We start from the raw sequence: 16,672 nt of genomic DNA on the forward strand, positions 1-16,672 counted from the left end.
AACTGTAGGCATCCCACTCCTGGGTACTCGAACGTAGAGGTTTAAGGGTGGAATTACGACAGGGAAATAAATCATCACGCACCTCTGCCAACATCAAACAGATTAAACAGAAACAAAGGTCAAGATATGAGCCTATGAAAATACAATATACAATCAGCTATTATCAAACACTAGTATGATAGGAACATAAAACAACATCCAAATAAAAACAATGTTCAGTTAGAGGATCTCTGCCACTCTGCAGATGAATCACTGAATGAATGGATGGATGGATGTTTATCCACAACTGACTGAGATAGCCCTTAATCTAGGGAAACATGTGAAAGCCGGAGAGACAGACGCTGTTTGGCAATGGGAAGAAAAACAGGCCTCCCATCCACTCATCCAAAAAAGAATTCATGTCCCATTATCCTGCTCTTTAACAACTTTATTAGACTACATAATGTATACAAATATGCCTAAACGCCTTAGCAAAAAGGATATAAAACATTTTCTTTTGGAGTGCCCTTTCTTCCTCCAATCATTCAAAGCAAGACTACTAGTACAAAAAAGAACAAAAACCACATACTAAATAAAAGAGCTAATTCATTGCAAGATTCAAACTCATTTTATGTTTTTCCACTATGTTCACATCTCAAACATAGACAAATCTTAATCATTTGAAAATGTGTGCAAAACAAATGTTATCTCTGGACAAATCCAAACCAGTGCCACAGCTTGCTAGCACACACTGCATTTTAAATGTCATACAACACTCCCTCGCACAGCATAACGTGAAGTCTCAAGACTTCAGAATCTGTACACTGTCTCCAAGTCTAGAAGATTTTCTAACTAAGTCAGTCGAACTTCTTGTGACAAACCCACTCACTCTCATGCTCCATTGCTCTAAGCTTAAGCAATCATGACAGTTGTCTCTCATATTTGACTGATTGCTTAGAAATGAAACAAAACTAAAAAAAAGTTCCTTATTACTCTTCAGTAGAGATAAAGAACAACCCCTATCATACAGTAGATAAACATGCTAACCCTATCCCAAATAAACCCAAAGACTATCTACTGTAAGGCATTAATTTACACACAAGTAGCATTAACAGAGTATTTTTATTCACAGAAGCACTTGTGTGCACCTGTCATCTCCATAACCAACCAGCACATCTGTTCTCAAGTGACCCATCAAGGCAGCTTGTGTTGTTTATGTCAAAAACATAATTCATGTTTTCTAGTGAGTAATGACATCAAGTTCACAGACAGATCTTCACAACCCATGGAAAGGTGTTTCTCCATTGTGTGTATCATTTGTAAAATACCTGCAGTGCAGTACAAGATTCCAAATCGTCGTTGTCGGCTGGAAACCTTGTATGTCCAAAACCTTCCTTTATTTTAAAAAACAATTTAAAAATAGTGAAAATAGCCGTTCTACAAGCACACAACGCCTCACACCACGAGGCGTTGCATGATCTGCTATTTCTACTAGTTTTGTGCAACAGTCTTGTATGATGAAGCAGGGCTTTACCTTATGAAAAAACAACACATTTGAAACTTTGAGATACAAGGATTCTGCTCGAAAGTGACTAAATCTTCCACTGTCCAAAATCATCCCAAATACAATTGCAATTGTTGCCAAGAGCATGCAGACAGTTTGAGTATTGTCGTACATTATAGGATATTATTCACTTTTAAAGCCTATTTACTGTATAATTTCAGGTCCTTAACTAATGACAAGGACATGGTGTATTAACTACTGCGCTGTCCAGCAACTTATTTGACCGACTGTACTTCCATACTTCATCGTATGACAAATAGCTAGGGTTAATGTGGCTGCGCATATTTATTTAACATGATACACGTTGAATATGAAATAATCCGCATAATTTTTCCCTCTTGGAATATTTTGTGGCGGTTTTCCTGCAAAAGCCTGAAACACAATAATGTGTTTGGCTCAAATAGTGGGCCGAAGATGACACACCTTGTACGTAACTGCAGTCGTACTAGGTAAGCATAGGGCTACATGGGGCCATGTGTTGTATGGAGGCCCAGAATTCCAAGCAATATTCCTGGCAGTGCTTTCTCAGCTTCAAGCATAATTAGTAGGCATGCAGAGTTATATTTTATACTCAATGCAAGTCACCCATCAAGCATTGTGGTCAACTGTTGCAATATGTCCACAATTGGTAAGCAATAAGCATACATGTCTAGTGTCTACTCTACACTATCGGTCATGACACTAGTTTAACAGAGTCGCTCCGGAGTCCTGATCCAAGTTTTTGCACCATGTTTACCGTGACATGCTTCCACAACTGATTAAAGAAAGATTTTTTTGTTGAATGACGGTTCCAATAAAACCAGTTTCCTGATTTATCCGTCACATCAAGTTACTTCTTGTCCGATTCCAAAACAATTTATTTTTTTAACCTTACAATATATAGAGAAAGCTGTTGGGCCTCGTCATGGTTCTCCTAGTAGTTCAATAGATTAGCACATATTACATGCACTACACTACCACACAACAAAACACATGCCTGGCAACCCATACAGGTCACACTCACACAGCAGCATGTGGTTATCACAACAGTTTGCAGCTGTGTTGCACTGCACAGACAGCCACCCCCACCCACCTCAACTCCACACCCTTCCCCCCCAGTGCTAATGGAAAATACCATCACAGATCTCTGGCGCTGTTGAGTGCTACAGGGGCCACAGCAAGCCACAAAACACTGCTAGCTCACTTCCTGACACTACTGTCTGCAACAGCACAGCAGATCTTGCAGAGCCATAAGAAGATGAAACTAATAAGAAGATGAAACTACTAGAGTCACAGCATCTATACTTATCTTTCAGTCCATTCCCCCAGCCCTCAAACCATAGTTGTTTTGCTGCTGTTGGTGCTGTAGCTTTGGGTCATGTTTGGGAAATGATTAAACAGCAATCTGCTGCCATCATTGCAAAGCTTATCAATAACCCTTTTTGCAAATTTGCTCGTGCAAGATGTCAGTGCTTTTTTTCATTATTAAGTGGTCAAAAGCCTGGTTGAGGATGTATAAATTCCTCAGGTGTTAGGTCACTTTGAAGTCAATAATACTCCTCCACCAATCAGTTCACACCAGTATACTTTCCAGCCGCCCCTTGTCAGGGGTTGCATGTCTCCATTCCGACACTAACCCTATACCTAACCCTAAACCTAACCTCTATGGAAGTGTTGCCACTCCGACAATAAGAAGTCAATGTCGGAGTGGAGACATGTCGGAATGGAGAGCACCCCCCCCCCCCACCCCCCCGTCAGGAACTTTGTAAAAGAAAAAAGAAAAGGACCATACCAGTACACATAAATGTCTAATATAAACAGCTTCGGTCAAATAGCATACAAAAACGATTTTTCCCATTAATGGCTTTATTATAGATTTGTTTTTTGTTTATATTTTCTCAAGTCATTACAGGTTACTGTACTTGCCTGATTACAACGTTGACAAAACAACATTGTGTGGTAAATAAATTATGGACATCTGAATTGATTAACTCTTTTCTCCAGAGGTTTTTGCTAGGCTCTGTCCGAAATCATTCACTATATTTACTACTCTCTACGCAATATATGGAGACAGTCTACATAGAGAGCATTTGTGAGCTTATTGGCATTTTTTTATTTTAAATAAAACGCTTCCGCACAATAATATGTCGCTGTTAATTATGGTATATTAGTGCTTGGTCATCGGTTGTATAATACTTTTTACGATGTGTCCACTAATAGGGTATAATAATTCTCATTATACATATATATATATTCAGACATAAAAATTGCAAACTCGTTATATAGTGGATTATGGTGAGAAGTGAATGACTCAGAACACAGCCCTATACTTCATGACAATATGCACTTTAAAATGCAACAGTAACGTAACGTTGTCAAAACATAACAGTGCCATAAGGTTCCCTGTGTTCAATTACCTATCTCAAGCAAGTTTCAAGTTTCTGCAAGTTGATTATCATCATACTGTACTGAAATGAATGGAATCCAATGGCTTCCTCACAAATCTAACCAATTACTGTAAGCTTTGGAAAATGGTCGGCAGTAACGTCAAGTAGACCATGAGACATAGTCAATGGGCTGAACACGCCAGACCACCGGTATGGTCCTTTAATGTGATTAAAGCATTAATTGGAAAAGCACTAAAGCAGAAAATCATTCATAATAGATGACAGTCTTCTGTTCTGACTGTTTTGAACAAAAACAGGGTATGCGTAGCTTTGGCAATGTAAACATTGTGTTTTCTCATGCCAATAAAGCTCCTTTGAATTGAATTGTGTAGCATGAGAAGCAGAAATTCCTTCAATATGCTGCTGAGCCCACCACACAGTATTGTCAACCTCTACCCCATTAAAATCATACACACGCACACATTCACTCACACATGACCACCAGGAGTCTTTTTATAGACATCAACTTGCAGGCACAGCTCTGGGATAATGTAACGGCAGGCTTCAGTTTGTTGCTGCCACGGGGAGCGGATGCAACAATTGCTGTCCGTTTTTCAATGCCACCAAGTGTTGACCACAGAGCTGGGGTGGACACACAAGAGCTATTGAAAGGAGTAACCGTAAGCAGGGAAGGAGGAGAGCCACGAGAGTACTGAAGCAAAGGAGAGACCAAGACATCTCCTCTTTCACTTTCCCACTCCGCTGCTCTGCTCTCTCCCTCTCTGGATGCAAAAACACAGTCCCAGACACCCTCAAAGCTGACATCACCATGCAGCTGTGTCCTGGATTACACACAGCGAACGGGGGAGGGGAGAGTTGTTGTTGACTGTGCTGGTATGCCATTAGCTGGCCTTCCAGCCAGAAGTGAAACGTCAGATGGGCAGTTGGTCAGAAGTGCTCGGACCAAGCAAAGAGTGAATTGAAAAGCAGTGCTCAGGGAGAGCAGCAGACAGGGGTCAATTATGCATTCGGGTTAGGGTCACAATCACATATTAGTCTCTCACCTAAGCACCAAGTGTGTCTTTCACCTCAAACTTCTCCACTCCCATTCTAATTAATGATCAATCGATTTTGCTTGTTTCCCCTCATTGCAAAAAAGTACAGAACTATCCACAGAAAGTAAAGAATTTAACAATCAGCTTAGCCACACAGCGGATCATCATCCTCTAATATGAACTGATGGATTTATTATCATCATCATCACGTTAACATCACTCAACTCTACAGGACAACTGAAGCTAAACAGTCAACTTAATTTCAGGAGTCTTTGGAGGACATCTAGTATCCTGACAATAGCTGCGGTGGTGTGGATGATGACAACAGCTCTCCTATGTCACTCTATAAAGCATGAGGCCAGTAGCATCAACAATTAGCCAGATCAGTTGGCTGGTTAGTGGGTTGGTAGCCTAGGTAAGGGATCAGACCAAGTGGTCTCCAGTGCTGGTGTTAGGGGTGTGGCCGGGGTGCCCCTGAGTACACTCTTTGTGCCTGAAGTTATGCTGCTGGCGTCCGGCATAACAGTCCCTCCCAGCTCCCTGGCACACCTGCTGCTCCTCATCACTCTCCTCCTCTAGCCCTGAGCCCTCATCCACATCCAGCTGGCAGACACACACTTCGATCCCTGAGTCGCCCGTCACATGCCGGCGGCGAGTAACAAGCTCCTCCTCCTCTGCAGCTGCCAGTGAAGCCTTCAGGTCCTCCTCTGCCCGACACCGTGCTTGTGCGGGTGTTGACGTTGCTTCACGGTCTGCTGATGATCCTGACGGCTGAGGCTCCGCTGTCGTGTCCTCTTCCACCGAAGCTTCCAGCACCACGGCAGCTTGCGACTGGCTAGACACTGGAAGAACTGGGGTGGTCTCGGGCGGGACTTCAGAATAAGGTGGAGGAGGTGTTGGTGGGTGGCCAACCACCTCTTCATAGTCAGGGAGCTTGCAGTCATTCCAGAATCCTGCGAGTCAGAAAATACATATGGTTTGGCTTTTTTTTAATTTTTATAATCACCTTTATAAAGCTAACTTTATGACTAATCAACATCCATCATAAAAATGTTATCTAACCAGTAAGACTCCCTAATCGGGAGATAAACAACCGCCACGTCGCATACACAAACTGTAGAAGGCGTGGTAGCCAATCACGAGGGAATATGAGAAATGGGACAGATCCATGTTGATGACATGACTTTAGAGATACTGTGTTCCGCTTTGTGTGATTGTTATATGATTTGATGAATTATTTAAGTACGATGATACACAGACATTACTCACTCAGGTTGAGCGGTGGAGGGGAAATGAAAGAACTGGAAGCTCCCTGGTAGGCCATTAAGCTGATCTCACGCTGGCGCTGCTCCTGCTGCAGACGCATCTTGACCCTCCGGTGACGGTAAGCACAGCAGCAGCTCAACATGATGATCAGGGTCCACACCAGCCAGAACCCTATTGGGAAGTTACTGAGAGGTCACCGACTGTAGCCCAAGCAGTGTACGCTGATACATTAAAACACACTTGGTGCCAAACACGAGTTTCCAGAGTTGGCCGTTTTCCCTACTTCCTACTTCTGGTTTCGGCATGATCGCAATCGCGAAATGCACGTTTGACTCCCAGAACAGCTCTATCTTTCAAACATGGCAGCCATGTTTGTTTACATTTGAAGAAAACACTATAGCCTCTATCTTTTGAATGCCTGAACGGATTTCCAAGCGGATCTTTTTGTTTGAAAGCTGTGAATGGCGTGCACACGTGTGGTGCATGATCTGTGCATTATCCGTGCATGACCCATGACCATTGTGCACATTAAAAAGGTAAAATTATGGCAACTGAAGACATTAGTCGCTTTTTAACCCTGGCAGCAAGCAGGTTAAAACAGTGCTTCACAAACCTTTTAGTTCGAGACCCAAATAAAAAGGAAATTTTTTATTTGAGTTTGCCAGCACCCCAAACTAATAAAAATAGTCGATCTACAAGCTAACCTTGGAATTTTCATTTATCATCATCTTAATTTTAATTATAGTTTTTGAAATCCTTTTAAAACAATATACATAAATATACATTTTTAAATGCGGTTAAGACGAAAAAACGAAACAAAAAATATATTTACTCACATAAAAATGTGTCCACGAAACTCAAATGAGTCCCGTGACCCAGTGTTAGGAATAACAAATACACCTGGCTGAGAGCCGTTTGACAACAAGCGGGGTCCACTGGTGATCCCCTCAAAGAAAACCAATTCTGGGGGCGCATGGTGGTCAAGGCGCATACCACATACTAGGCTATGATGCCTGCGGGCGTCGCCGGTTCGATTCCCGATCCGGACGACCTTTGCCACATGTCATTCCCCATCTCTCTCCCCATTTCCTGTCAGTCTACTGTCCTATCGAATAAAGGCATAAAAAGCCCCAAAACAAATCTTTTAAAAAAAAGAAGAAAACCAATTCTCACACCAAGCGCACATTATATATGTGAGCATGCCATTGCATGAGAAAAATATTAATCCCAAAAGAGGGCCTCAGTGAGCCTGAGTTGAAGGCAGTGAATGCTGACGATAAATACCTATATTTTGGGAGGTGTACACACAGCAAAAAAAACATGTCAAATGTTTTACTACTTTCGTTATAATTACCCTGTTTGGATTGCAATCCTTAATCTAGAATAAAGCAAAGTCTCCACTGCTTGGCTTAGTTTTTCTAGCACTTTATGTACTGTATCCATTTGCACTATAGCTTTAAACTTTCCACAGCTTTAGTTACACCACACTTGCAAGTAGTCAGTTTCACTGGGGTAATAAGTGATTTTCTTCAGCCTGAAAGAGTAGGACTATGCAGTATTTAATAAGTATTGGGAAGTAGAAGATAAAAGTGGACTTACACCAGAGCTCATAGTAGTAGGTGCAGCACTCTGTCTCCCCACAACAGTAGCCCATCTCACAGCGGTTCTGCTCATTGTTCACCCCAAAACAGAACTCCTTTCCCTGGACACACAAAAATGCACAATATTTGACAGTGAATCATATGAGTCACAGGTTATCAAATGTGGACCACTTTAACTATAAAGATAAGATAACTGTCTATAACTATATTGTCCGCCATTGTATTTTTGAAATATAGTTGGTGTGAACTGTGAAGAGTGTCATACTGTGAACATCATAAATGGTGAACAATATAGTTATAGACAGTTATCTTTATAGTTATAGTGCTCAGTGGGAATGACACTTTATTTGTGTTCCGAATTCACGGTTGATTTGGCAACACAAATCCCAGCTGTCCTCGGTATTGTTAAACTGCAACCATAAACAATATTATCTACCTCATCTACCTCAGCGTTGCCATTCTATTTGATCCAAGTCAGCATTGTGGGGTTTTAAGTTGACGCAAGGTCAATGGCGAGCATCGTCCAGTAATGTTGTGGTAATGGTGGCATTAATACATAATACAATTATCAAGTTAAGTTAGCATCCTGGCAAAAAGTCATCGGGCGATTACTTCTTCAAACCGATTCTGACTGTCAGACAAGCTAAATAAACGTTAGCTGCCCTTCCTTGTCACTACAAAACAAACACCGGTTTATGATTTAGTATTTCAAAGCCCTTAATTGATTGAAGCTAGGTAAAACAAAAAATATGGTGAAATTTAGACTAAACATATTTTTATAATAATATCAACAATGACTTGTCTAATCGAGATTGACGTCACACTAAGTTTGGCTAGTAAGTGAACCAGGGGCAGCAGTTATAGTTTCCTCCTTTGACTTTTACATTTTTACTCAGTCGCGCGACAACAAGTGTCACTCATCAAAAAACGACGCATTTTCAACAGTGGAAAGTGTCGACGCGACTCACGTCGAAGCCTTTTTCGGTCGAAAACGCGTCGTTCTTTTGTCGTGCGGAAAGGGTCGCGCGATGAAAAGGCGATTATGAACGAGCCCCTTTGTGTCGGGACAATAGAAGGCCTGTTTCCAACTGACATCCACGGACTCTATTAAAGCACGGACCGCGTCTCGCGCTCGATCGGGAAAAAATAGCCGATCTGCAAGCTCACAACGCGCCGCGTCCGAGGCGCGTTGTGAGCTTGCAGATCCGCTATTTTCTTCACCCCACCACCCCGGATAAACCAGTCCAGGCCTCACTTTTACCTGCACCAGACACGTCCCGGTGCACAGCAGCCCTACAATGGATCCCAGTGTTTTCTGTGGCATCTTCCTGGGTCGTTTTGGCTCGTTGTTGACACGACGGGAAACATAAATAGCAGACAAAATGACAGTTCCAGGTTGTCGTGTTGTTGAGCGCCGAGTCTCCCCCTCTCGCAAATGAAACCGTTAAAGTAGAGCAGGCTACGTCCTCGACATGTTTTGTCTCTCTATTTCTATCTATCTATCTATCTTGAAGAGAAGACACGGATGTTGTCTCTCTCTCTCTCTCCAGCCGGGGTTGACTCGGTGTCAGTTGTTGCACCAGTCGCAGGAGGGCGCTATTGTGTAAGAATGGTAATGGGCAATGGCAGGCAGAAAAATAAAATGTAATTAGACAATAATAATCTATGAGAACTTTAGTCCTACTTTCCTAACCCCCCCCCCCCCCCCCCCCAATGCCAATAAAGTATTCAATTAATCAATCAATAGACCAAAATACTAGTATGATTATCTTTTGGATATATATCAGAATTATTTCGTGTTGTGTATTGTGTCTACACAATGTTGTATTGGTTATTTCTATACAGTATAACCCTTTTAAATGTATGTAATTATTAGTAAGATAGTGTGTGGACAAATATTAGATGGTTTGTTATATGCAATATTTAATGGCCTACATGATACTATGCACCATTGTACCAACCATAATGTGCTGATATTTGACTGATAGAGGCCAACAGCAGATTGTGTCTGTCTCTCATTCACAGAACAAAGTTAAGTAATGTTTACTACTTGCTGCCCTGAAGAGAACTCACACTGCGCCCCCATCTGTCGACTCACCGCTATGCTGCAAGCAAATAATAGGTTATGTATCAAAATTAATTAGGGGTCTGTCTAGTCTCGAAAGACCTGTAGGCTTGTGGCTTTGATTTGAGAGCAACATGTATTTACCTTCATATAGCCTAATCAGTCTACTGTAGGGCCTTTCCTTTTTTCCATAATAATGTTGAATATCCAAGAACAACTTCATCTTGAAGGCATGAAATCCACCATAAAACATTAACACAATTGGAGTGTTTCCCGGCCCTCACACACACACACACACACACACACACACACACACACACACACACACACACACACACACACACACACACACACACACACACACACACACGACACACCTCTGTAAGGAACGCCCAGGTGGTCATGTTTAATGGTGATGTAATGAGGTCGTGCCCTGGTGAGGCTGTGCTTGAGCATGGATTGGAAGATGCTAATCCCATTCATTCCACTTGAACCTGAACTGATTTGAACAGCGGCAACAACATTAGCTGAAGAAGACATGGTAAGTAGCCTAGTTATAACGAATAGTTGGAGGCAGAGATAATAGTGTTTGTTGTTTTGCTTCTATAATATTGAAACATAGTGTGTGTGTGTGTGTGTGTGTGTGTGTGTGTGTGTGTGTGTGTGTGTGTGTGTGTGTGTGCGTGCGTGCGTGTGTGCGTGCGTGTGTGTGTGTGCGTCAGCAATCAAGTCAACATTAATGTTAGTAATGATGAAACTTTGTTGATGAAATGATGAACAGTAAGGTAACTGATTGATTCATGGTTTACTAATTGTTAAAATAACTATATTACGGTGTATGTTGTTATATGTAAAGTAATTACATGTTTGAACAATGACATTTAGCAGTATAAGGAAATAATTCACCAATCATAACATGGACCATAAAATATACAGTAGCTTATAGTCAATAATATTATATACCGGTATAACAATACAGTAATTGAAATTCAATGACTGTGTATTGTTATATATTTTGAAATGTTAAGGTGTATGCATCCAAACACGGCCTTTCAAGCTAATGTGGATGAACCAGTCTCATAAATGATCTTGCCTTCTGTATGTAAGCCATGACAAGCAGCTAACAGCTAAATCTGCTCTGAGTGATTCTTGCTCTCGGAAAGCATTTAGCCTCCTGCACACAGAGCCTCTGGATCTTTCTAGAGCTGCCAATCCCTACCATACCTACACTGGTCTCTTGTGATTGGTGGAAGCTGTCCTGGATCATTTCCAGGTGGTTATTTAACCAGTAGCTGGCAAAGCTTAGGGCTCTGTTTAAACACAGACAGCATGCTTACACAACTGGATTCTCTCTCTCTCTCTCTCTCTCTCTCTAACGTCAACTGCATGTTTACTGCATAGTTGTCTGGAGAGCAACACTGTAGTAATAATAATCATCATCAGAATCAGAACTTTATGGTCACATCACAGGTTTACAGGTGTAAAACAGTAGGTATAATTTGTCGTTGTGCTCGACATAGTTTTTGTTATTTCCATGAGAGAAGGGGAAGAAGAAAAAGAAGAAGAACAAGGGGTAAAGGGGGAAGAGAGATCAATAGAAAACAAACACATTAAAAACAAAGTTTCTACATATTTATATTTTATCTATCCAGTGCAGTAAGACATAAAGGTGTGAGCATAGCAGATATATATTGTACATGATATGCTATGGACGTTAGTTAAGGTGCGGAAAAAGAAAAACAGACGTAAATGGGATTAAGGGGCAAAGTATCAGCATGTGTCAACTGACACTGGTATTGTCCGCAGGTAGTTCCATGAAGAATAGCAAAAAAAGAGTATGTCCCAATCCACAGCCTGATGTCAGGTGGTGATCCTGCCTTGTTCAGCTGTCTGATGGTAGATGGGTGTAAACTGTTCTATATATGTAGATTATATTTTGGTATGATAACCCTTTCTGAGACACAGCTAAATTGGTGTTATCAACTTCTAGTCAGTTCAAGTCAGTTTCCCATTAACTTTACTATACAGGAAAACAAAAACGCAAAAAATGAATCTGCTTTTAGTGCATTGTAAGCATGTGTTTAGCACGAAAAACATTCCTTGCGATAAAAACAGCCCCCACAAAACTGTGAAAAGTGATGACTCATCATTAAACCATAGTTTTGTGGGGCCGTTTTTATCCGAACTTCTTTAGGCTGTGAAGCCAGTAGTGACTGTACAGTCGCTGCTGAGCCTTTTTCCTCACATGCGTGGTGTGTGTCTCCCAATTGAGCTCCTACTCGTTGTGTACTCCGAGGAACCGTGTGTTCATCTTTGTTCATGCCACATGTATCTATACCTTGCCACATATAAGTATGTAAATGTATTTCTCACTGTTAATGCATGTCTGATTGTCTGTCTATGCATTGTCCCTCTGGCAGGGGTTGCTGTCTATTCTGCGGAGAATGAAGCACCCAAAAGACCAGGAAGTGAGGTTACTGTTGCTGGGACTGGACAACGCCGGCAAGACCACCCTGTTGAAACAGTTGGCAGCCGAAGATATTAGCCATATCGCTCCCACACAAGTACACACGCACGCACGCACGCACGCACGCACGCGCGCGCGCGCGCGCACGCACGCACACACACACACACACACACACACACACACACACACACACACACACACACACACACACTCAATTATGATTTTCAATGTCATGCTTATTCTTAAACATCTGGCACAATAGTTTGTAATACTAACTCACTCATATTCCAGGCTAGGCTTTGCATAACTGTGGCTCTATGTCACCTCTCCTCAGGGGTTCCATATTAAGAGTGTTCAATCCTCAGGCTTTAAGCTAAATGTCTGGGACATTGGAGGCCAGCGCAAAATCCGTCCCTACTGGAAGCATTATTTTGAGAACACAGATGTGCTGGTAGGTGGTATTTAAAAGTGCTTATTATACAACCATTATTGCAGTGGCGAGTTATTGCCAATATTAATTAACCTATAGCCTAGTATAGCAATATATACAGTATAGTATGTTAATGCACATATTTAATGTTGTGTCCATAACTGTGTTGTTTACAGATCTATGTAATCGACAGTACAGACAGGAAACGGCTTGAAGAGACAAGACAGGTACAGCATCACTATGATTTAACCTCTGGTCCACTCCAGTTGAGAGCCAGTGACTGGTTCTCAACATGTAGTCTGAGGAACTCCAGGGGTCCCCTAGGTGGAACCAAATGGACCCTTTTGGGTTTGTAACTCTTATAATACCATGAGGCTCCATATAAATAGAGCCTAATGGTCATTGGTACACTCTCACAGTGGTTGTACAGTGTAGATTGTGGTCCCAGAGATACAAATTCATATCAAAAGGGGGTCCGAGTCCTAATGCATATCAAATTAGGGGGTCCTTGAAATGAGAAAGTTTGAGAACCATTTGCTGTAGTCTAGCCATCCTTGAGAAAGCATGTTCTCTATGTCCGATGATTTGAATTTATAGGTCATTAGTAATTTGCAACACATTAAATGTGAAAATAATCCTTCAAGTCCTAGGAAATCCTTTCTTCTCTTTCTGGTGCTCCCAGGAGCTGTTTGAGTTGCTGGAAGAGGACATGCTTGCTAGTGTACCGCTGTTGATCTTCGCCAACAAGCAGGACCTGCTGCCAGCTGCCTCCGCATCTGAACTAGCTGATGTCCTAAACCTGCATACTATCAGGGACCGCATGTGGCAGATCCAGGCCTGCTCATCGATCACTGTTGAGGGAGTTCAGGTATAGACACAGTCACCAGCATGCACACACATAAGCAAGGGAGGTACTGTATTTAGTTTATACTTTTGTTTTTGCAATTGTCTTTCTAGCACCATTGCAAAGAGCAGATTGAGCACTGTGCCCATCACTGAGAGTTGGCTTTGCTTGAACTGTGACCTCATGGCCCTGTTGTCGTGACAGCAGTTATCTGTTATCACAATTAGAATAGGTTTGGTTTCATCCCTGTAACTACATAGCCAGTATTAGTTTAATTTGTCTATCTTGCCTGAGGCTGAAACCTTGCTCTAATATGGAGGACAGTGTACGGTATGTGTAAGTTTAATAAACGGCATCATGCTGTATCCATATCTATACTGATCTGATAAACTAACTATGACTGTTGCTGCAGTGCCTAGTTGGGGAACCTTTTCAATTGGTAGTGGAACAGGTGAACCACTACAGTCGTTGAGCCGCTTGAGTGCAACTTTCAAAAAACAGGCAATGGAATATTTAAATGAACAATTACTTTTCTATGACCTCTTGCATAAACAAATGACGAATGGCTGTGATGGTACGTCATTTTTAAAATCCAACCCAGTACCATTCCTGCATTTTCTTGATGCATAAAACTGATGCAATCACAATCACTGAAAAAAAATGCAAGGACCTTTAGACTATCCTGGTGAAACTTGAAAGAAGGTAGGTGATTCCAGAGGCAATTTACGGAGGCATGTGGTAGCCTACAGCCTACCCTCACCAGGCCAGTTGCAGCGATTGGGACTGATGTACACAAGAGGAATTGGCAATGACTAAATTGGAGAGAAAATGAATAAGCAACATTATTATTTAGCTAAGCTTGTTTCAGATTTGGTAACTGTTCAAGTCATTGCAGACAAACTTATTTCAGATGCTTTCACAGACTGATGGGTCTCTGCAAATTGCACTAGCTCCAGTCGCTGATCTGCAATCAGGTTTAAAATCTGGGGAATTCTTGGCAAGTGAGAAAATAACTCAACAGATAGACAGACACACCGACCGAACCGATTACAAAACCCTGCAATGCAGGGAAATAACAGAAAAAAATAACATTGTTTCTCCTCCAGTATATCTACAGTGTTAATTTGTTGCAGACAGGAAAGGACATCACCACCACACTAAGTAATACATAATTACAAGTATCATTGTACAGTAATGTCTGTGATGTGTGAATGCTGAAATAGACAGTTTAGAAAACGTGCTCCTGAAATCTAGAGCTCTCAGTAGAGATTGTGCATTGTGGATTCATTTATGGATGAAAATTCATTTTTTGTTGTGCTCAGTTTTTCTTGTCATTTGCCACTGAAAAGTGAGAAAAGGTGATATCTCATGAACTCTGTATCAATATTTGTCAGTGGAAAATTTTGTTTAGTGACACACAGCACTTTGTCACTAAAGCATACATCAGCACTGTCTTTCAGTTGTTTGTAGTGTTATGGTTGACATGATGCGCTCTCTTTTTCAGGATGGCATGACATGGGTGTGCCAGAATATAAGGGTTCGGAAGAAATAGTGGAGAATGAACACTCACCCCTCAAGAGATTCCAGTTTTGCACTTTAATTATCATTTCTATCAGCGTTCAGTTCAAGCTCAGTTTCAGGCAGTATATTGTCATTGAATTCAAATATATAGTCAGTATATTTCAAAATGCAATGCGATGCAATGCTTGTGCCTTGCCTAGAGTTTAACACAACATACCGTACTATACACCAAAATGTACAATACTGTATAGAACAAAAAGATAAGATGACAATGAGTATATCTGCCAGTAAACATTTGATGTTTAGTGTTATATTTTGAATTAACAGAATAATGAATTGGCTAGCTGACATTCTAAGAATAAAGTATTACAATTCATAATATTCAGAAGACAGTATACATATTGTATATACTGTATTAGTTAATTGAATTCAGTTGACATTTCTATGTAAACTTTTATTTAATTGTATTGTTTTGTAATGTGGTCCTTGGTGGTAGAGTACAAATTTGATGTTCTGTATGGTCAAATCAGTTATTTCAATTGAGTTGTAATTAGTCTGTGCTTCTCTCTTATGGAAGCTAGGGGGCATCATTGCTCAATTTGCTGCACATCGTAATCCATCCTCACTGACTATGAAGTGCTCTCTCCACAATGTTTAACTTGGACTGGTCATGTCATAGATAGCACATTAGACTTGCTTTGTACTTTAAGTGACTCTACTACTAACCAGTAACCAGATAAACCTATTTTCTTATGTTTGATCTCTTCAGCTTACATCTCAGGCCATACACAAGCTAGTAGGCTAACTCATTCAGTGTCACTTCAACATCTACCTCATTCCACAGTCTACTGTGGCAGCATAGCTGCTTATGCCCACAGAATCTGCGATCTGCACTTGTATAGAAAAGCCTTGTACCGTGAACAAAATGACTGAATGAATGAATTATCAGCACCATAATCTGTGAATTTCACACCTATGGACTTTGAATTCATTCACATTTTATGCATCAGAGTTCTTCCCTTAGTAAAGCAAATACCATGACAGAACCCAGTAGCCTTTTCCAAATACCCACACACTTACAGCATCTGCCCCTCAATACACCTCTCTTGCATATACATTAAATTACAAAGAAATACCTCGGCCATTCAATTACTGAAGTTCTCACCTTGTTCACCATGATTTACCACCGAGCAATTGCATTTCTTTTTTCTTTCTTTTTTTCATTTCTATTTTGTCTTTTGCAGCAGACCCCACTAATCTGAATGGGCTGAGTGCTCTACTGTGGTCTTGTAGGGCATTTACATACAAACCTTCTCCGGGAGTCTAATAGATCTCCAATACAATTTGCATTTATATAGCTCTCTTCATACCAACATGATTTGCCCTCTTTGCCCATGATAAAAACAAACCTCCTCTTTGGCCTTGAGTCACAGTGCTTTGCTACAGCTGCTATGCTGTTTGTTGCGCGCGTGTGTGTGTGTGTGTGTGTGTGTGTGTGTGCACGCTTGCGCATG

General features: G+C 41.2%; 2 protein-coding genes across 3 annotated transcripts; one reads left to right on the forward strand and one right to left on the reverse strand.

Annotated features, from left to right (window-relative positions):
- Nucleotides 1–3,311: 3,311 nt before the first annotated feature.
- On the reverse strand, nucleotides 3,312–9,374 carry wbp1 (WW domain binding protein 1). 2 transcript variants are annotated; one of them, XM_080742998.1, is made up of 4 exons: nucleotides 9,093–9,374; nucleotides 7,830–7,932; nucleotides 6,234–6,401; nucleotides 3,312–5,917 (listed from the first exon to the last, which is right to left on the reverse strand). In XM_080742998.1, exons 1-4 carry the CDS (start codon nucleotides 9,153–9,155, stop codon nucleotides 5,388–5,390), a joined length of 864 nt encoding a protein of 287 aa, XP_080599124.1. In that variant the 5' UTR covers nucleotides 9,156–9,374; the 3' UTR covers nucleotides 3,312–5,387. The 2 variants fall into 2 exon arrangements, with proteins under 2 accessions (XP_080599124.1, XP_080599123.1); XM_080742997.1 differs by having other exon boundaries at nucleotides 9,087–9,374.
- A 2,056-nt stretch (nucleotides 9,375–11,430) lies between these two features.
- LOC308299632 (ADP-ribosylation factor-like protein 3) lies at nucleotides 11,431–15,201 on the forward strand (the record flags this gene model as incomplete). The annotated part of the gene is made up of 6 exons (XM_080743427.1): nucleotides 11,431–11,469; nucleotides 12,317–12,460; nucleotides 12,698–12,814; nucleotides 12,970–13,020; nucleotides 13,476–13,661; nucleotides 15,142–15,201. The coding sequence occupies 6 exons, from the start codon at nucleotides 11,431–11,433 to the stop codon at nucleotides 15,187–15,189; spliced, it is 585 nt and encodes a 194-aa protein (XP_080599553.1). The 3' UTR covers nucleotides 15,190–15,201.
- Nucleotides 15,202–16,672: the final 1,471 nt, after the last annotated feature.

Source organism: Nannobrachium achirus (genome assembly GCF_963921795.1).
Source record: "Nannobrachium achirus genome assembly, chromosome: 15".
In the NCBI taxonomy this organism is placed as follows: domain Eukaryota; kingdom Metazoa; phylum Chordata; class Actinopteri; order Myctophiformes; family Myctophidae; genus Nannobrachium; species Nannobrachium achirus.

What these genes read in the sequence shown, in the direction of transcription:
- wbp1 (XM_080742997.1), bottom strand. Translation starts at nt 9,155, where the DNA reads ATGCCACAGAAAACACTGGGATCCATTGTAGGGCTGCTGTGCACCGGG. An exon ending in CTACTACTATGAGCTCTGGT is followed by an intron (nt 6,402 to 7,829) that starts GTAAGTCCACTT and finishes ACTTCCCAATAG; the next exon opens with GGTTCTGGCTGGTGTGGACC. An exon ending in CCCTCCACCGCTCAACCTGA is followed by an intron (nt 5,918 to 6,233) that starts GTGAGTAATGTC and finishes TCTGACTCGCAG; the next exon opens with GATTCTGGAATGACTGCAAG.